We start from the raw sequence: 17,202 nt of genomic DNA, 5'->3' as shown, positions 1-17,202 counted from the left end.
TAATATTGCTACGTCAATATTATGAATTATATGACTACTCTCTCACATGAAGAGTTTCTCTGACAAATTTAAAGCAAAGACGACAACTATTAGATGAAAATTTGTTAATTTTTTAAAACATTCTGAATTAAGTCTTCTGGGAGACTAATATGTGATCACTAGGGTTTCTTTTAAGAAGCAGAAGGAGGCAAAAGCCTGGGAACACTCATACATGAACAGTTCATAATACATCACAAAGTAAAGGTACAGAGTTGATCAGAGCATACAACAGAAGAATCATTTCTAGCTGAGTGATTCTGGGGAGACATATCAAAGGAAGTGGAGCAGATAGCTATGATGTCTCCGTTTTGTTCTGAGGAATGAATGAGATTTAGCTCAGCAGAAGACAGAACTGGAGGTAAAGGACCCATGTTTCAGCAGAGACAACAGTATGTGAAAGAGCTGATGGCAAGAGAAAGTATTCAAGTTCAGCTTGTGATGGCCACTGTAGTTGAATGGACACAAGCAAGGGGACTTCGGTGTGAACTCAGTCTGTTGAGGGAGGCTGAGGGAGAATCATGAAGCGGGGGCCTCATATGTCTTGTTAAGATTTTTGGCCTTAATTTGTGAGGCTAAGCTAGGATAAGATGTACCAGTCAGATCACTGATTTGGTTCCAAGGTAGAAAACAAATAAGGCTGAGTGTGGTGGCTCACGCCTGTAATCCCAGCAGTTTGGGAGGCTGAGGCAGGCAGATCACGAGATCAGATAGAGACCATCCTGGCTAACACGGTGAAACCCCGTCTCTACTACAAATACAAAAAATTAGCCAGGTGTGGTGGCACGTGCCTGTAATCCCAGCTACTTGGGAGGCTGAGGCAGGAGAATCACTTGAACCCGGGAGGCAGAGGTTGCAGTGAGCTGAGATCCTGCCACTGCACTCCAGCCTGGGCGACAGGGCGAGACTCCGTCTCAAAACAACAACAACAACAACAACAACAACAACAAAACAAATTAAAGGAGCATAGTAATAGGTTCAAGACCAATTAAAAGGTTACCGCAGATGATGGTTTCTCAGACTTCAGAAAAAAGTGAGCTTCTTTAAAATACAATGTAGTATTATATTCCATACTATTATAGGACATAATACGTACTATAGGTTAAAGATATAATTCTAATCTTATTCACAAACCTTAATTAAAATGTTCCTAGAAAATTAATTAGGAAAGCAAAATCAACAGGATGTGGTGGTGACGGATTACAGATGGTGAGTTCAGGAGAAAGAGGTATCAAGGAAAACACCTAGGTTTTTGCTTAGGAACATGGATAATGGTGCCATTCACTAGGATAGGGCCCATGGACAGATGATCAGTTTGGGAAGGATATCATGAGTTCAGTTTTGGAAATGCTGAGCTGGAGGTGCCTTTGAGACATCCAAGTGATGTTAAATAAGTAACTGGATATGCATAGCTCAAGTATTGAGATAACAGCTGGAGCTGTGCATCCGGGGTCATCAGGCTATGCGTGGTAACTGACGGCAGAGGCAGAATGAGACTAGCAGAATGAGACTATCTAGGGAGAAAATATAAAGTAAAAAGAAGAGAAAGTCTAGGCCGGAGCTTTGAGGAACTCTAATATTTACTTGCTGGGCAAAAGATAATTAGCCTATGAAGAATATGGGGCTAGAGAAGTAAGCTGAAAACAGAAGGAGAACAAACACCTAAAAGCCAAGGGAGAAAGCATTTTGAGAAGCAGCAAGTGGTTAAGAGAATCAAATACTGCTGGGAATTCAAGCTAAATGAGAAGTGAAAAACGTCTCCTAGTTTAAGGGACATAGGGTATAATTAGTGAGTGTTTTTCAACATAAAGCTGAAAGCAGAAGCCATATAGGAATGAGGATAGAGGTTGATAAGTTAATTAGAAGAAAAGAGAATAAAGTTAGACAGTTTTATGAGAAATACTTCTGTGAAAGGGAGGAAAGTAGAAATGTGATGTAAGAGAGAGAGACTTTGGTTTGAGGCATGAAACTTAAGATGGGACACATTGAGCATGTTCTCATAGGGCTCTTTGGTGGGGGTGCAACCAACCATTTGATGTGAAAAAATAATGGATGTACACAAAGAGTTACTTTTTTAAAGCCAGGAGACAACTTTTGGAACTTACTACTCCCAAGACGCAGAGCAGAAAAAACAAATAATTTGAAAAAAAAATTTAAGTGAATGTGTGATTTCTTCAGCAAAAACTATCACAATCCCTTTTAAAGTTGATAAAATGTGGTAGTAACACTGTCAGAGAGAAACAAGTGGCTAGCCATTGGTAGAATTTAAAATGACAATTTGACTGGGCATGGTGGCTCATGCCTGTAATCCCAGCACTTTCAGAGGTCAAGGCAGGAGGATTGCTTGAGCTCAGGAGTTTGAGATCAACTGGGCAAAATGACAAGATCACATCTCTACAAAAAATTAAAACATTAGCTAGGCATGGTGGCTACTTCCAAGTAGTCACAGCTACTTGGAAGACTGAGATGGGAGGATCGCTTGAGCCCAAGAGTTGGAGGCTGCAGTGAGCTGTGATTGTGGTACTGTACTCCAGCCTGGGCAACAGAGTGAGACCTTGTCTCAGTCAATCAATAAATAAAATGACAATTTTATATATTTACAACTATTAATAGTCTATCCCATACCCTGTAGGAAACCTTACTCCATCTTCAGCATAATTTATTAGCCTTGCTTATCAAGCTCTTCCACTATTATGAAGTCTCTCTCACTATTCATGAGAAGAAATGGGTGCCTCTGAGGAGTTTGCTGTTGATAACACAATGTAGCTTACTATAAGTCAAAGTTCCATATGTGTATATATAATTTTCTATTTTAAAATATTTGCAAGTTTTCATTTGACTCTATGATATGAGCATTTTTTTTTAACACAAAATGGTGGGAAGTGAGGACAGCAAAATGGTAGAAAAGGACTTTCCAATGCTAGTCCCCTTGCAGAAATACCAATTTGAATCATCCACGCATAAAAATACCTTCACAAAGGAGACAGACACATGAAAATCCCCTCAAAAAATTAACTAATCCAGGAGCTGGTTTTTTGAAAAAATTAATAAAATAAATAGACTGCTAGCTAGACTAATGAAGGAGAAAAGAGAGAAGACTCAAATAGACATAATAACAAATGATAAAGGGGATATCACCATTGACCCTACAGAAATACAAACAACTTTCAGAGAATACTATAAACACTTCTATGCATGTAAACCAGGAAATCTAAAAGAAATGGATAAATTCCTGGACACATACACCCTCCAAAGACTGAACCAGGAAGAAGCTGAATCCCTGAATAGACCAATAACAAGTTCTAAAATTGAGGCAGTAATAAATAGCCTACCAACAAAAAAGGCTCAGGACCAGATGAATTTATAGCTGAATTCTACCAGAAATACAAAGAGGAGCAGATATCCTTTCTTCTGAAATAGCCCAACAATTGAAAAGGAGGGACTCCTCCCTAACTCATTTTATGAGGCCAGCAACATCTTGATACCAAAACCTGGCAGAGATCCAACAAAAAACTTCAGGCCAGTATCCCTGATGAATATCAAAGCAAAAATCCTCAATAAAATACTGGCAAACTGAATCCAGCAGCACATCAAAAAGCTTATCCACCACAATCAAGTAGGCTTCATCCCCGAGATGCAAGGCTGGTTCAACAAACGCAAACCAATAAACGTAATTCATCACATAAACAGATCTAAAAATGAAGACCATATGATTATCTTAACAGGCAGAAAACGCCTTTGATAAAATTCAGCATCCTTTCATGTTAAAACCTCTTAATAAACTAGATATTGAAGGAACATCCCCCAAAATAATAAGCTGTTTATGACAAACCCACAGCCAATATCATACTGAATGTGCAAAAGCTGGAAACATTCCCCTTGAAAACTGGCACAAGACAAGGATGTCCTCTCTTCACCACTCCTATTTAACACAGTATTGAAGTTCTGGCCAGGGAAATGAGACAAGAAAAAGAAATAAAGCGTATTCAAATAGGAAGAGAGGAATTCAGATTGTCTTTGTTTGCAGATGACATGATCCTGTATCTAGAGAACTCCATCGTCTCAGCCCAAAAGCTTCTTAAGCTAATAAGCAACTCCAGCAAAGTCTCAGGATATAAAATCAATGTGTAAAAGTCACAAGCATTCCTATACACCAACAACAGGCAAGCAGAGAGCCAAATTATGAATGAACTCCCATTCACAATTGCTACAAAGAGAATAAAATACCTAGGAATACAGCTAATAAGGGAAGTGAAAGACCTCTTTAAGGAGAACTACAAACCACTGCACAAGGAAATAAAAGAGAACACAAATGAAAATATTCCATTCTCCTGGATAGGAAGAATGAGTATCATGAAAGTTGCCATACTGCCCAAAGTAATTTATAGATTCAATGCTATTCCCATTAAACTAGCACTGATATTCTTCGAAGAATTAGAAAATAACTACTTAAGAAATCATATGGAACCAAAATAGAGCCCGTACAGCCAAGTCAATCCTAAGCAAAAAGAACAAGGCAGGAAGCATCACGCTGCTGGACCTCAAACTATATTACAAGGCTACAGTAACCAAAACAGCATGATGCTGGTATAAAAACAGACGCATAGACCAATGGAACAGAATAGAGAATTCAGAAATAAGACCACACATCTACAACCATCTGATCTTCAACAAACCTGACAAAAACAAGCAAGAGGGAAAGGATCTCCTATTCAATAAATGGTGCTGGGAAAACTGGATAGCTATACACAGAAAACTGAAACTGGACCCCTTCCTTACACCTTATACAAAAATTAACTCAAGAGGGATTAAAGACTTAAATGTAAAACACAAAATTATAAAAAAACCTAGAAGAAAATCTAGGCAATACCATTCAGGTCATAGGCATGGGCAAAGATTTCATGAAGAAATCACTAAAGGCAACTGCAACAAAAGCAAAAATTGACAAATAGGATCTAATTAAACTAAAGAGCTTCAGCGCAATAAAAGAAACTATCATCAGTGTGAAGAGGCAACCTACAGAGTGGGAAAAAAATTTTGCAATCTATCCATCTGACAAAGGTCTGATATCCAGAGTCAACAAGGAACTTAAACAAATTTACAAGAAAAAACAACCCCATTAAAAAGTGGGCAAAGGACATGAGCAGACACTTTTCAAAAGACAACATTTATGTGGCCAACAAACTATGAAAAAAAGCTCAACATCACTGATCATTAGAAAAATGCAAATCAAAACCACGTTGAGATACCATCTCACGTCAGTCAGAATGACAATTATTAAAAAGTCAAGAAACAACAGATGCTGGTGAGGTTGAAGAGAAATAGGAATGCTTTTACACTGTTGGTGGGAATGTGAATTAGTTCAACCATTGTGGAAGACGGTGTGGCAATTCCTCAAAGATCTAGAACCAGAAATACCACTTCTCCCAGCAATCCCATTACTGGGTATATACACAAAGAAATATAAATCATTCTATTACAAAGATGCATGCATGTGTATGTTCATTGCAGCACTATTCACAATAACAAAGACATGGAATCAACCCAAATGCCCATCAATGATAGACTGGATACAGAAAATGTGGTACATGTATACTCTGGAATACTATGCAGCCATAAAAAGGAAGGAGATCATGTCCTTTGCAGGGACATGGATGGAGCAAGAAGCCATTATCCTCAGCAAACTAACGCAGGAACAGAAAAGCAAACACCGCATATTCTCATTTATAAGTGGGAGCTGAACAATGAGAACATATGGACACAGGGAGAGAAACAACACACAGAGGCCTTTCAGGGGTGGGGTGAGGGGAGGGGGAGCATTAGGAAAAATAGCTAATGTATACTGAGCTCAAACCATTTGTGCCTAGTGCTCCATTACTGGAACGCTAAGCTTGTGGGAATTATTTATATCTTACTGCTCAAGGTCATTGCCAAGGTCTGATTTTTCATAAAAAAAATAATTTGCAACCTCCGGCATAAATGAGTTAATACCTAGGTGATGGGTTGATAGGTGCAGCAAACCACCATGGCACATGTTTACCTACCTAACAAACCTGCACGTCCTGCGCATGTACCTTGTAACTTAAAATAAAAATTAAAATAAAAAATATGTTCATAAGAGCTAAGAAAACATGGTGAGAGATTATAGAATCTGTATGTAACACAGCAATAAGGAAAAGACCTATTTGAAGAAGGAGGGAAGGACAGTTTTACATTACTCATGTCACCCCTTCCCTCAAGCCAACCTAAGTGTCCATCAATGTATAAATGAATAAAGAAATAGATATACTATTCATTCTTAAAAAGGAAGAAAATCAGCTGGGCACAGGGGCTCATGCCTGTAATCCCAGCACTTTCAGAAGCTGAGGCGGGAGGATTGTTTGAGGCCAGGAGTTTGAGACAAGCCTAGGCAACTTAGTGAGGCCCAGACTCTAAAAAATTTTAAAAAATAATTTTACAAAAGGAAGAAAATCCTGTCATTTCCTACAACATGGATGAACCTGGTGTACATAATGCTTAGTGAAATAAACCAGGCAGAGCAAAACAGATACTGCATGATCTCGCTTATATCTGGAATCTAAAAAAGTCAAACAGCAGAGAGTAGATTGGTGGTTAACAGGGATTAGTACAGGTGGGAAATGGGGAGATGTTGGTTAAAGAGTACAAAGTTTCAGTTAGAACGAGTGAATAAGTTCTGAAGGTATACTGTATGGCATGGTGATTAGAGTTAATAATAATGTAGAATATAATTGAAAATTGCTAAGACACATCTTAAATGTTCTCACCCCCTAAAGTGGTTAAGTATGTGAGGTGATGAATACGTTAACTAGCTTGATGTAATCATTTCACAAAGTATATGTGTATAACCAAAATCTCATGTTGTATGTTGTAAATATATACAGTTTTTATTTGTCAATTATGCCTTAATGAAGTTGGGGGGGCACAAAAATAAAATTTTAAAAAGCCAGACTGGTTACAAAATAATTTTAAAATTGTTAACAGTTTTTATTATGAAAAAAAGATAAGTTTTAAGAAGATATTGTGGCTTTACCCTGGCACACCACCTTATGGTGAATTATGATGTGAGATTCTAATTCATTCTATTTTCTTGTACTTTAATATGTTATGAGCCAGGCACAGTAGCTCACGCCTGTAATCCCAGCACTCTGGGAGGCCAAGGTGGGCAGATCACAAGGTCATGAGATCAAGACCATCCTGGACAACATGGTGAAACCCCATCTCTACTAAAAATACAAAAAAAAAAAAATAGCTGGGCGTGGTGGCGCATACCTATAGTTCCAGCTACTCGGGAGGCTGACAGAGGAGAATTGCTTGAACCTGGGAGGCAGAGGTTGCAGTGAGCCGAGATTGCGCCACTGTACTCCAGCCTTGTGACAGAGCAAGACTCCATCTCAAAAAAAAAAAAAAGTTATGTTTAGTAATGAATCCTGCTTTACCATATGGAGAATACAAAGCAAATCAAGAAGAAATAGTAACCAGGTAAATTCAGATGGATTAAGAAGACCATTTTGTGAGTTAGAATTTTGTGGTTCACCTTTAAAGGCATTTATTAATCAGAATAACCCTTTCAATACTATTAGCAATGTTGGATTCAGGTGCTAAAATACAGCCTTATTAGGAATAAAAATTTTTTCATCCAGTCTACTGCATTTCAGAAAGGGCAAGTAAATGTATAACTAAAAAAAAAAAATCACTACTTTTGAACGCGTATCCGCTATATGATAGGAATTCTTAGGTGTTTTACATGCATCTTAAATTCTTGTAAAACCTCTGTAAGTGAGCACTCCAATTCCAGTACTTCCAATACTTTCAGTTCTTACATAAAAGAAAAAATGAAGCTGATCATTAATATTATTATTCATAAGTAATGACCAGGTGTTTCTATTTATTATTTCTAACCTGCAAAACTGAAGAGCAGCCTCCAAAGAAATTAAACCACCAATGAGAAAGAACAGATGTTTAATCTTAGATGATGATAGTTACAGAGATTCTAGAATCAATGATCAAATCAGTGCCCAAATCATAATAGTATGGATAGCCCAATAGGGAGGTTTCATAGTCTTTCATCTGTTTAAGAAGCTGTTTCAGCACAACAAAATAAAGTAATATGACATATTTATAGCACTCTGGAGGAAAAGCTTTAATTTATATTCAAATGTTATATTCATATTTTTTAAAATGTGAGGTACCTACAGTAGTCAAATTGTGTCTTTCACAGAGACCCAGAAAGTAGAATGATGGTTGTCAGGGACTTAGGAGATGGAAGAATGGGAATTATTTTTTACTGGGTACAGAGTTTCCATTTGGGAAGATGAAAAAGTTCTGAAGCTAGAGGGTGGTGATGGTTTCACAACAATGTGAATGTACTTAATGGCACTGAATTTTACATTTAAAAATGGTTGAAATGTGTTTAAATATTATATGTTTTACAATAAAAAATGTTAATTTAAAAGAAAAGTCTCAGCATATCTCTTTATAAAAACTGGTCTCAGAAAGGGGAGTCAGCATGTGTAGAAGCTCTGAAGTACAAGAAAACATAATGTATCTGTTCATAATGGGGAGATGTTGGTTAAAGAGTACAAAGTTTCAGTTAGAATGAGTGAATAAGTTCTGAAGATACACTGTACCGCACGGTGATATAGGAAAGGAGTTTCCTACAGATGAAAGAAACTGGGGTACTGAGAAATAGGCTGGAAAGATGGGCACTACATACCACGTGAAGGATTATGAGCTTCATCCTAAGGACAGTACAAAGCCTTTATCATACTTTAGAAATAAGAGGAAAGCACACAAATGTGTTTTAAAAGGAATCACCATCACTGTGGAGTGAAGAAAGGTCTTGAGGGAAGCAAAACAGGAGGTAAGAAGATCAGCTAAGAGGCTATTCCACCAATCCAGTTAGTAGATGACAGAAGCCTACACAAGAGTACAATGGTGAGAATAGAAGGAAGATTAATATGAGAGCTATTTTGGAAGTAGACTCTCCAGAACTTCTTAGTTAACTATGCAGGGGAGGCAAAAGAGAGAACTGTGTTAATAGTTTCTGAATTGAGTAACTGAGTGAAGGATCTTACCATTCACTGAGGTAGAGAAGAAAGACTTCACAAGTACTTATCCTGTGAACATGTGTAGATCTACAGCAAATTTCTTATTGGCTGCATAGAATTCAATTGAATTTATCTGTCTATAATTCAACACAAAATGTTAACTGCTTTACCAAATTCTTTAAATTTTTCTAATTACTCAAACAAAAGAAGAGATGGAAGCATTTTTTAAAGCATAAAGCTGTAAATAACAACAACAACAACAAATTAACCCATTTTAACAGCCTCAGCTTGTTAAATGGAGAGGGATCATTACCGAAAATCTATACTAACAGGAAAAGGTAGTTGGGACCCAAATTTTATAGCTCAAAATTTTAGCCATTAATCTATTAAGCATTCTTAACCCCCAAACCAAGGTTTCTGAGTTTATTTTTCGGACAAAGCTATTTTTATAAATATATTTTTATACTTGATGAAATTAACATCTGAAATAGATATATTAATAAGAAGGGGAAAAGGATAAATGGGTAAAAACAAAAAGTATTACATATTCTATATTCGGTATCACTGAAGAGAAAATTACTATGTGTTTCTATTTCTATCCTAACACCATACCTTACTCTAAGTACAGTGAATGAGCCATCCTTCATTCCAAGGGCAAGATGGATTCCATCTGCATTGACAGCTGCACAACGAATTGGTTCTTCCATATTACACCTTGCTATTAATGCATGATCTACTAGGCTCCATATCCTGTAAAATTTAATTTTAAAAATAAAAAAGAATAGTTAGCTAATGCATACTTTAATAATAAATATTTTGGTTAAAATAATCTCATCTTAATTAAGATAAATCTAGATATCTTAACTATCTGTTTTGTGGCAAGATATTCTTATCTATGAAAATGGTAACTGTTCATGCTTAAATGACAGAAGTTGACAGAATCTTTTGCTTTTAATTTTTTTTGGTGACATCACATCACTCTGTCACTCAGGCTGGAGTGCAGTGGCATGATCATAGCTTACTATAACCTTGACCCCGTGGGCTCAAGCGATCCTCTAGCCTCAGCCTCATGAGAAGCTGGGACAACATGAATATGCCACCCAATCTGGCTACATTTTGTTGTTGTTGTTGTTGTTTTGGTATCCTTTTAGCACAGCTATAGTGTCACTGCATAATAAACACAATGTTTCGCCATCCAATTGAATAACAGTAAAGTCCATGCTCCATTGCACCTTAAAATGTAACATTCTAAGTCCAATTTTATCTTTTTCATCTCATTTCAACATGATGAGTATGCACTGGTGATAAATAATAATGTCACCATATGGTAATACACATAGCGCTCAAAATTCTGTCAAGTTGTAACTGTGTCACTGAAATTTGTAATGAGCTGAGGAGCAGTGCAAAGTGATGTGAGTGTACCATCTCTTTCCCAACAGCTCAACTCTGCATCTGTAGTGTGATACACTGATTTATTTTTATTTTTAATTATACTTTAAGTTTTAGGGTACATGTGCACAACATGCAGGTTTGTTACATATGTATACATGTGCCATGTTGGTGTGCTGCACCCATTAACTCGTCATTTAACATTAGGTATACCTCCTAATGCTATCCCTCCCCCCTCCCCCAACCCTACAACAGGCCCTGGTATGTGATGTTCCCCTTCCTGTGTCCATGTGTTCTCAGTGTTCAATTACCACCTATGAGTGAGAACATGCAGTGTCTTGTTTTTTGTCCTTGTGATAAATCATTTGCTGAGAATGATGGTTTCCAGCTTCATCCATGTCCCTACAAAGGACATGAACTCATCCTTTTTTATGGCTGCATAGTATTCCATAGTGTATATGTGCCACATTTTCTTAATCCAGTCTATCGTTGTTGGACATTTGGGTTGGTTCCAAGTCTTTGCTATTGTGAATAGTGCCACAGTAAACATACATGTGTGTGTGTCTTTCTAGCAGCATGATTTATAATCCTTTGGGTATATACCCAGTAATGAGATGGCTGGGTCAAATGGTATTTCTAGTTCTAGATCCCTGAGGAATCACCACACTGACTTCCACAATGGTTGAACTAGTTTACAGTCCCACCAACAGTGTAAAAGTGTTCTGATTTCTCCAGCACCTGTTGTTTCCTGACTTTTTAATGATCACCATTCTAACTGGTGTGAGATGGTATCTCATTGTGGTTTTGATTTGCATTTCTCTGATGGCCAGTGATGATGAGCATTTTTTCATGTGTCTGTTGGCTGCATAAATGTCTTCTTTTGAGAAGTGTCTGTTCATATCCTTCGCCCACTTTTTGATGGGGTTGTTTTTTTCTTGTAAATTTGTTTGAGTTCTTTGTAGATTCTGGATATTAGCCCTTTGTCAGATGAGTAGATTGCAAAAATTTTCTCCCATTCTGTAGGTAGCCTGTTCACTCTGATGGTATTTTCTTTTGCTGTGCAGAAGCTCTTTAGCTTAATTAGATCCCATTTGTCAATTTTGGCTTTTGTTGCCATTGCTTTTGGTGTTTTAGACATGAAGTCCTTGCCCATGCCTATGTTCTTAATGGTATTGCCTAGGTTTTCTTCTAGGGTTTTTATGGTTTTAGGTCTAACATTTAAGTCTTTAATCCATCTTGAATTAATTTTTGTAAAAGGTGTAAGGAAGGGATCCAGTTTCAGTTTTCTACATATGGCTAGCCAGTTTTCCCAGCACCATTTGTTAAATAGGGAATCCTTTCCCCATTTCTTGTTTTTGTCAGGTTTGTCAAAGATCACATGGTTGTAGGTATGTGGCATTATTTCTGAGGGCTCTGTTCTGTTCCATTGGTCTATATCTCTGTTTTGGTACCAGTACCATGCTGTTTCAGTTACTGCATTTCCAACTGAGGTACTGGGTTCATCTCACTGGGGAGTGTCGGACAGAGGGTGCAGGACAGTGGGTACAGCGCACCGTGAGTGAGTCAAAGCAGGGCGAGGAATCGCCTCACCTGGGAAGTGCAAGGGGTCAGGGAATTCCCTTTCCTAGTCAAAGAAAGGGGTGACAAACGGCACCTGGAAAATTGGGTCACTCCCACCCTAATACTGTGCTTTTCCAGTGGTCTTAGCAAACGGCACACCAGGAGATTATATCCCGCACCTGGCTCAGAGGGTCCTATGCCCACGGAGCCTCACTCATTGCTAGCACAGCAGTCTGAGATCAAACTGCAAGGTGGCAGCGAGGCTGGGGGAGGGGTGCCCGCCACTGCCGAGGCTTGAGTAGGTAAACAAAGCACCTGGGAAGCTCAAACTGGGTAGAGCCCACCACAGATCAAGGAGGCCTGCCTGCCTCTGTAGACTCCACCTCTGGGAGCAGGGCATAGCCAAACAAAAGGCAGCAGAAACCTCTGCAGACTTAAATGTCCCTGTCTGACAGCTTTGAAGAGAGTAGTGGTTCTCCCAGCACGCAGCTGGAGATCTGAGAATGGACAGACTGCCTCCTCAAGTGGGTCCCTGACCCCCGAGTAGCCTAACTGGGAGGCACCCCCCAGAAGGGGCAGACTGACACCTCACACGGCCGGGTACTCCTCTGAGACAAAACTTCCAGAGGAATCATCAGGCAGCAACATTTGCTGTTCACCAATATCCGCTGTTCTGCAGCCTCTGCTGCTGATACCCAGGCAAACAGCATCTGGAGTGGACCTCCAGCAAACTCCAACAGACCTGCAGCTGAGGGTCCTGACTGTTAGAAGGAAAACTAACAAACAGAAAGGACATCCACACCAAAACCCCATCTGTATGTCACCATCATCAAAGACCAAAGGTAGATAAAACCACAAAGACGGGGAAAAAACAGAGCAGAAAAACTGGAAACTCTAAAAATCAGAGCGCCTCTCTTCCTCCAAAGGAACATAGCTCCTCAACAGCAACAGAACAAAGCTGGACGGAGAATGACTTTGTCGAGTTGACAGAAGAAGGCTTCAGACGATCAAACTACTCCGAGCTAAAGCAGGAAGTTTGAACCCATGGCAAAGAAGTTATAAACCTTGATTTTTTTTTTTTTTTTTTTGAGATGGAGTTTTGTTCCTGTTGTCCAGGCTGGAGTGCCATGGTGTGATCTCGGCTCACTGCAACCTCCGCCTCCCCGGTTCAAGCGATTCTCCTGCATCAGCCTCCCAAGTAGCTAGGATTACAGGCATGCACCACCACACCTGGCTAATTTTGTATTTTTAGTGGAGACAGGGTTTCTCCATGTTGGTCAGGCTTGTCTCAAACTCCCAACCTCAGGTGATCCACCTGCCTTGGCCTCCCAAAGTGCTAGGATTACAGGTGTGAGCCACCGCACTCACCAATAGAATGCATTTTTAAACAATGCAGTAACATTGATTCTTTCACTTTTAGCTAGGTTATTTCTACCCTGACCAAAGGGAGAGAGTGTGTGTGTGTAGACACACCTATGTATATATCCTTATGTACATATAGTCTAGTGTTTAAAACTATCCAAATTCAGAATCTGTTCCAGACTACAGTGCTAGAAATCAACAACAAAAAAAGATAACTAGAAGATACCCATTGTTTGAAAATTAATAATTATACTTCCATATAATCTAAAAGACAAAGACAAAGATGAACTCTTAATGATTTGTTACTATTTTGAAGTAAGTTATAAAACTCCTTAAAATCAAAACTTGTGAAATATAGCTGAAACAGTACTTAGGAGGAACTTTTGGGAGCTTTAAATGCATATACAATTGGCCCTCTGTATCCATGGGTTCTGCAACTACAGATTCAACCAACCATGGATGGAAAATGTAGTTAGGCCTATGATGGTTGCATCTGTACTGAACATGTGGATTTTTTTTTCTTGTCATTATTCCCCAAACAATATAGTATAACAACTATTTACACAGCACTTATACTGTATTAGGTATTATAAGTAATCTAGAGATTTAAAGTACAGTTGACCCTTGAATAATGCACCGGTTAGAGGCACCAATCCCCATGCCATCAAAAAGCCATGTCTAACGTTTAACTCTCCAAAAACTTAACTACTAATAGCCTACTGTTGACTGAAGTCTTATCAATAACACAAACAGCTGTTTAACATATACTTTGTGCATTATATGTACTAATACTGTATACTTACAATAAAGTAAGCTAGAGAAATCATAAGAAAATCATAAGGAAGAGAAAACATAATTGTTATTCATTAAGTAGAAGTGGATCATCATAAAAGTCTACATCCTCATCTTCACATTGTGTAGGCTGAGGAGGAGGAAGAAGAGAGGCTTGTCTTACGATCTCAGGGGTGGCAGAGGTGGAAGAAAATCCACCTATAAGTGGACCCATGCAGTTCAAACCTGTGTTGTTCAAGGAGTAACTGTATTTTGGAGGATGTTCAAATTATATATCATTTTATATAATGGACTTGAACATCCACGGATTATGGTATCTGCAGGGGGTCTTGGAAGTAATCTCCCCCCAAAATAGCAAGGAATAACTACATTATAAATAAACAAAGGCTAAAATTTAACAAATAGGCATCTACCCCCAAGACATTAGAAAAAGATCAGCAAAACTAAGATTTTCTAAATGCTTTTATAGTATTTTTAAAATTGTTACTAGTTTATAGGAAAAATGATTTTTGTATATTGTTTTCATATCCAGAAAATTTGCTAAACTCTCTTTTCAATTCCAGTAATTCATCTTTGGATTTTTCTATATATATAAACACATCATATATATATATAACCAACTGAGAATGGCAGTTGTTTTTTCCTTTCCAATCTGTGTGCGTGTATGTGTACATATATATATATATATATATATATATACACACACACATATATATATGCTATACACATATACATTTGGCCTTACTATATTGACCAAGACTTCTAGTCTATAGCTGAACAGAATGGTGAAAATGAGCATAACTGTCTTTTTTCTGATTTCAAAGGAAAATCTTCAATACTTCAACATTAAATATGATATTTGCTGGTGACATTCTACGCTCTTACTATAAGGGACAGCAAACCATGTCCTGTGGGCCAAACCAGGCCTGCTGCCTATTTTTGTATAGTCTGAAAGCTAGGAATAATTTTTACATTTTTAAATGGTTGAAAAAAATGTTTTAATAAAATTTTGAAACACAAGAAAATTATTTGAAATTCTACTTTCTGTATCTGTAAATAAAGTTTTATGGAGGTATAGGCATATACTTATTTGGTTTTTTGTTTTGTTTTGTTTTTTTGAGACAGAGTCTCACATTGTCACCCAGGCTGGGGTGCTGGCGCAATCTTAGTTCACTGCAACCTCCGCCTCCCAGGTTCAAGCGATTCTCGTGGCTCACCCTCCTGAGTAGCTGGGATTACAAGCATGTGCCACCATGCCCAGCTTATTTTTGTACTTTAGTAGAGACAGGGTTTTGCCATGTTGGCCAGGCTGGTCTTGAACTCCTGGCCTCATGTGATCCACCTGCCTCAGCCTCCCAAAGTGCTGGGATTACAGGCATGAGCCACCACACTCGGTCTTTTTTTTTTTTTTTTTTTAAATGTATTGTCTATGGCTTACATACTATCTTTGTATCACACTACAGAGGCAGAGTTGAGATACTGGGAAAGAGATGATACACTCTCATCACTTTGGACTGCTCTTCAGTACATTACAATTTTCGGTGACACAGTTACAACTTGACAGAATTTTGAGGGCTATCTGTATTACCATATAGTGACATTTTGTTATTATTTTTGTTTACCAATGTATATTCATACTGGACTTAGAATGTTACATTTTTAAGGCACAATGGAGCATGGACTATACTGTTATTGAATTAGATGGCAAAGCATTAGGTTTATTATGCAATGACACTGTAGCTGTGCTAAAAGGATACAAATATACATTATCAGACTAAGTACTCATCACAATTTTTCCAACTCACAAGAAAGCTCAGAAAAATTAGAAAATTTAAAACAGAATATCTCATCACAGAAGTTATTCACAAGTTTAAAAATACAATGAGGGTGCAAGAGAAGTAAGTTTCTGAGTGGTTGATTTGTTAGCCAAGCAAGGAAAGCTACTTATTGGTAATGAATTACTTAAATCATTTTGAATTGCAGCAGCTTAAGAAATATGTCCAGAGAAAACAGACTTGTTTAAGACTGTTAGCCTTTCTGTGAGAACAGTTGCTCCAAAAGTTGAGAATATTGGGAACACTACCAATAATTAGTTTAAAAACACAACAAATAATTTTGAGTGGTTTTCCTTGATTCTTCATGAGTTAACAGATGTTACAGATACTACTCAATTGTTTATTTGGGGAGTCAATGCAAAGTGTGAAGTGACAAGAATTTGCTTTTATGAATAGTCTGCACAAAACAACTACAGACAAGAATTTATTCAATATCATTGAGAAAACACTAATCCAATGCAACCTACATTGGAATCTGCTAAGATGAATTATAACTAACTGATGGTGGGAAAAAAGTATGTATAGAAAAAAATGGCTTAAAGAAATTTACACAGATTATGAAAACGTAAGGGGTTTAAAGCCTGTGCTTACTCATTGTATTATTCTTTAGCACGTACTTAGCAAAGAAAAAAATAAGACTCTCTCTTGTTTTTTTTAACCAATAGCATTAATGGTGAACTTCATTTGCTCCTGTGGATTTAACCACTGTCAGTTCTGTGAATTTATTTTTTGTAGTTATAACAGCTGCTTTAATGTTTTTTATTATTGTTATACTTTTAAGTTCTAGGGTACATGTGCACAATGTGCAGGTTACATATGTATACATGTGCCATGTTGGTGTGCTGCATCCATTAACTCATCATTTACATTAGGTATATCTCCTAATGCTATCCCTCCCCCCTCCCCCTACCCCACCACAGCCCCCGTTGTGTGATGTCCCCCTTCCTGTGTCCAAGTGTTCTCATTTTTCAATTCCCACCTATGAGTGAGAACATGCGGTGTTTGGTTTTTTGTCCTTGCGATAGTTTGCTGAGAATGATGGTTGCCAGCCTCATCCATGTCCCTACAAAGGACATGAACTCATCCTTTTTTATGGCTGCATAGTATTCCATGGTGTATATGTGTCACATTTTCTTAATCCAGTCTATCATTGATGGACA

The 17,202-nt window shown here is 37.9% G+C and overlaps 1 protein-coding gene across 4 annotated transcripts in view; it reads right to left on the bottom strand.

Moving 5' to 3' along the window:
- Positions 1-17,202, bottom strand: part of EML5 (EMAP like 5) — a 179,606-nt gene that overhangs the window by 116,258 nt on the left and 46,146 nt on the right. For all 4 annotated transcript variants that reach the window (XR_009210359.1, XR_009210360.1, XM_032134723.2 and 1 more), the window contains exon 8: positions 9,717-9,854. Coding sequence is in view for 2 of the 4 variants with exons in the window: in XM_032134723.2 (XP_031990614.1) it covers positions 9,717-9,854 (138 nt within the window). In the remaining 2 variants the exon portion in view is untranslated. The remainder of the gene's footprint in view (positions 1-9,716; positions 9,855-17,202) is intronic.

This window comes from Hylobates moloch, unplaced genomic scaffold, assembly GCF_009828535.3.
Source record: "Hylobates moloch isolate HMO894 unplaced genomic scaffold, HMol_V3 SCAFFOLD_16, whole genome shotgun sequence".
NCBI lineage: Eukaryota > Metazoa > Chordata > Mammalia > Primates > Hylobatidae > Hylobates > Hylobates moloch.
This window is presented reverse-complemented; position numbering and strand designations above follow the sequence as displayed.